Here is a 4,775-nt window from a genome sequence, read left to right on the forward strand (position 1 = left end):
TGGGTGGCTCAGTCATTAAGTGTCTGCCTTCGGCTCGGGTTGTGATCCCGGGGTCCTGGGATCAAGCCCCACATTGAGCTCTCTGCTCAGCAGGAAGCCTGCTTCTCCCTCTCCCACTCCCCCTGCTTGTATTCCCTCCCTCGCTGTCATTCTCTCTGTCAAATAAATAAATAAATAAATAAATAAAATCTTTTTAAAAAAAGAAAGAAATATTCTATTTCCATGAATCAGAAGACCCAATTTTGTTAGAAAGCCAATTCTTACTTAGTCTAAAGATTCAAGACAATTTCAATCAAAATCTGAGGAGCTTTTTTTTTTTTAACATTGAAAAGCTGACTCTAAGATTTATACACAAATATAAAGGATCTAGAATAGCCAAATAATTTTTTAAAAGAACAAACCTGGGGCCTCACAAACCTTATTTAAAGACTCACTATAAAGCTACAATAATTGAGAGTGTGTTATTGACATAAGATCATGTAGATCAATAGATATATATACCAATGAAATAGAACAGAGAATTCAGACACAGACCCAAACATGTATCTTCAATTGATTTTAATAGTATATGCTAGTGTTGAGGGAGTAGCAATATGCTCCTTTCTATCATCATCCCCCATTTCTGCCCAGAATGACCTAAAATCTTCTTTGCAATCGAAGCTCTGTCCTGAAAACTCAGTTCCAGACTCAGGTCCTACAGAAAGATTGCCGGGCCAACTCTGTCTGGCCCTTGTGGGTCTTAAACATTTGGGACCCATTTGCGCTGTCTTCATGGGAAGTCTTTTGCTTCATATCCCTTGTTATTATTTGTCTGTGGGTGGGGCTAAGTTGGGTGACATCCACAAAGTCTGAACTCTGAGGTGAAGGACTGTCACTCAGAGTTAACTGGGTAGCTTGCTTCTCTATCATATTGCCTTCATCCCTAAGGTGTACATCTTCTCACAAAAGTCAGAGACAGGCCCTTCAGGCTACCCAGTTCCCAAAATATTTCTATCAGGGGCCCTGCCTCCAAGAGGAAGATATCTCTCCTTAAGCTTACTGTTTTGATCGTCCAACTTATACAGATGACACTGGAGAATTCAGACAAGAGGGTGATGTGGTCCAGTGCCTATAGTCCCTACTTCTCCTGATCTCAAAATCCTGGATCTGGGAGTGAGACAAAATCACCAAATGAAACTGTCTAACCCTGACCATTTACCCAGTCTACCATAATTTTAGTCCAGGAAGGGTCAGAGAGTAGGCACTGCCATGCCAGCTTAAGCCACCTGCTGCTGAGGTGTATCTAGGTCTCTATCCCTTTTCAGATCTTTTTCTCAAATGTTACTTCCTCAGAACATAAGACTGCTCATTATTCTAAGGAATAATATCAGAGCCTTATAATCCCCAGAGGACGACTTGTTTTCCCATCATTCCCCTGAAGAACACTCTGCTGGAGTCTGTTTCCCATCCAGCATAAGCTCACATCTAAATCACATCAAGAAACCAGAAGCTTGGAGACATGATGGATAGAGAGAACCGAGAACACTCATCCTTGGGAAAGAAGGGGCAAAGACAGCACCTTTCCCCTCTGGTCTCCAGAAGAACTTCTTTTCCATGTTCCTGCCCCTCATCAATATTGCTGCCCTGGTCTTTGTGGTGATACAGGGTAAGTCTTTAATTAGGAAATTAGCACAGGGTTGGAGATATTGTAGCTTGAGGAGTCATTTACCGAGTAGTGCCATTCCAGCTGTACAGAAGTCCCTTTCCACTCCTGCCAGCTGTAAGATACTACCCAAGAGCAGCGAACGACATATCTCATGTCATTCATGCTACAGAGTGAACTGATTAGGCAGAAATCTCTAGATGTGAATTTCTTAATGTCAACAGCTTGAGAAGAAGACACTTAGAGGCTAAGGTGAGTGGCTTAGGCTTCCATATGGGTTGAGCTCCTGTACAGCAGAGACATAAGGATTGGGTTTGAAATCATCAGTGCTGGGTGTAGATTTCAGACCTACTATTAGGGTTTAATCAATAGGATGGATAGAAGCTAATAGAGGGACAAAGCCTCTTCTTTAAACTGGAATACCATTGCTAGTGGCCAAGTCACAGCATTAGAAAAGCTTTTATAGGGCTGGAGAGAGGGCCAGAGAATAACTACATAACAGCTTTGCTCTTTCCACTTCTGATAGTTTGTATTATAGTGTTTATTTCCTTTGACAATTGGAAGTTTTTGAAAGTATCCTTTTAGTGAACTTAAATTCTAAGGCAGCATAAAGTTGTGGAAATATTTGCACACACATAAACACACATACATATTTACACACCCCACATATTGGCCCTAAAGAAGTGTTGAGCAGTGATGGGCCAGAAAAATTTGAGACCATTGGCAGCCATACGATAACAATAAAAATGACAACAGTTGTTTGTGGAGCACTTGGTATGTGCCAGTCACTTACTAAGTAGTTCATTCATTTAATCATTGCAATAATCCTAGAAGCCAGTACCATCATTATCTTCATCTTACAGCTGAGTAAACTGAGGTTCAGAGAGCATGTTATAAAGGGGAGATTAATTTCCACAAGTAAGTTTCAGATCAGAATTCAAACACAGTTTCATAGCTTGTGCCCCAAACCACCATGTAAGAATGACAAGAGTCAGGAGGGGAGGGGAGACACTGTAGCAGCAAAGCAGCACCATGAGGTAGGATGCTAACAACCTTCTAGTCACTGGCAGGGTAGCCACCTGGTTCTGAGGCTTATCTCCATGACCCTGTGTATCTTTTCAACTCTCCATCTTACTTAGCAAGCACATATTAGAGCCCCTGTCCAAGGAAGCTACTTTATTAACTCAAAACTCTTTCTTTCCATTAATTTCATGATCATAGCTAGAAAAATGTGAATGAGTGAAGGTCCTCAAAAGAGAGATAGCCCAGAAAGACTTGAAGGGACCCTTCAAAAGGAATCTTGGTACACAGTCTCTGAGTCATAACAAGAAGCCCCCAGCATCAACCTTTACTCCAGGATTTCAGGGTGACTTACAATAATTCCCTTTCTTTCCATATTTCCTCCCCTCCCTATATTTTTCTGTCTCTCCCTCTCACACATTTGGTCTTCCTCTCTTAATTCTGTGTTCTTTTGTTTCCTTCTTTCCTTCTCCTGAAATGTTGATGTCTGCTACTCTGCTGTCCTCCTTAATCCACTCCTCTCTGTCTCTCTCCTTATCAATGGCTTTCATGCTCTTAATTCTATGACCCCCTGTCTATGATTCTCTCATATTCCCATGTAGTTATCTCTCTTTCCGTTTATATCTGACCACTGACTTTGTTTTGCTCTCCCTGTTCTCTTTCTGTCTCTGTTTCATGGTCAATGATATTCTCTCTCTCTCTTCCTTTGTCTCTCTGTCTTGCTATCTCTGCCTCTCCATCTCTGTCCCTGTTTCCTTTCTATGCAGGGACCCAACTCCGGGATCATGGCAAATCTGAGCCACCCTTCTGAATTTGTCCTCTTGGGCTTCTCCCCTTTTGGTGAGCTGCAGGTTCTGCTGTATGGGCCCTTCCTCACGCTTTATCTTCTTGCCTTCATGGGAAACACTGTCATCATTGTCACGGTCATAGCCAACACCCACCCACATACACCCATGTACTTCTTTCTGGGTAACTTTTCCCTGTTGGAGATCTTGGTGACCATGACTGCAGTGCCCAGGATGCTGTCAGACCTGCTGGTCACCCATAACATCATTTCCTTCACTGGCTGCATGGTCCAGTTCTACTTCTACTTTTCCCTGGGTTCCACCTCCTTCCTCATCCTGTCAGACATGGCCCTTGACCGCTTTGTGGCCATCTGCCACCCACTGCGCTATGACACTTTGATGAGCTGGGCTATGTGTGTCGGGCTGGCAGGGGCTGCCTGGGCAGCTCCTTTCCTAGTCATGGTGCCCACTGTCATCTCCCGGGCTTATCTCAATTATTGCCATGGCAACATCATTAACCACGTCTTCTGTGACCATGCACCTCTGCTGCAGCTGTCCTGCTCAGACACCAGCCTGCTGGAATTCTGGGACTTCATGATGGCCTTGGCCTTTGTGCTCAGTTCCTTCCTGATGACCCTCATCTCCTATGGCTATATTGTGACCACTGTGCTGAGGATCCCATCTGCTAGCGGCCGTCAGAAGGCTTTCTCTACATGTGGGTCCCACCTCACCCTGGTCTTCATTGGTTACAGCAGCACCATCTTCCTTTATGTCAGGCCTGGAAAAGCACATTTTGTGGAAGTCAGCAAGACCGTAGCCTTGGTGACATCGGTCCTCACCCCCTTTCTCAGTCCCTTTATCCTTACCCTCCGCAATGAGACAGTCAAGGCAGTGCTACGGGGCCAGATGCAGAGGCTTAAAGGCCTCCACAAGGCACTATGATGAGCCTGAGGAACCTGGCCAACTTCAGTCAAGCAGGTCTATACAGAGAGGAGGCAGAGTACCAGGCTGGGTAGCAAGATCACTGCTGAATTTCTTTAGGTTGTTTCCTCTGTGCTTCTGCATTGTAACTACAGTGAGTCCTCAGTGCTCAGGGTCTGGCTGTCTCAGGCCACCGTGGAGGTGCTTCCCATACCCACTGGCAGCTACAAGAACTCTGAAAGTAGCCCAGAGCCTGGGGAGCCAGAAGTAAGACTTTCAGTACAAGGAAGTACATGGGCTTTCGATTCAAGGACAGCAGCCAGGAAGTGTTTTCTGGTCAAGAGATATTATCCAGACCAGGTGTGTGTGTGTGTGTGTGTGTGTGTGTGTGTGTGTGTGTGTGTGTG

At 44.6% G+C, this 4,775-nt stretch overlaps 1 protein-coding gene across 1 annotated transcript; it reads left to right on the top strand.

The window, feature by feature from the left end:
• The first annotated feature begins 3,447 nt into the window (after nucleotides 1-3,447).
• LOC112810885 (olfactory receptor 6V1) lies at nucleotides 3,448-4,389 on the top strand. The gene has a single exon (XM_025854763.2). The coding sequence runs from the start codon at nucleotides 3,448-3,450 to the stop codon at nucleotides 4,387-4,389; it is 942 nt and encodes a 313-aa protein (XP_025710548.2).
• The last annotated feature ends 386 nt before the right edge of the window (nucleotides 4,390-4,775 follow it).

The sequence above is a fragment of the Callorhinus ursinus genome, unplaced genomic scaffold (assembly GCF_003265705.2).
Source record: "Callorhinus ursinus isolate GAN/ISIS: 27379988/994484 unplaced genomic scaffold, GSC_fseal_2.0 scaffold12, whole genome shotgun sequence".
Lineage (NCBI taxonomy): Eukaryota > Metazoa > Chordata > Mammalia > Carnivora > Otariidae > Callorhinus > Callorhinus ursinus.

What these genes read in the sequence shown, in the direction of transcription:
- LOC112810885 (XM_025854763.2), top strand. Translation starts at nt 3,448, where the DNA reads ATGGCAAATCTGAGCCACCCTTCTGAATTTGTCCTCTTGGGCTTCTCC.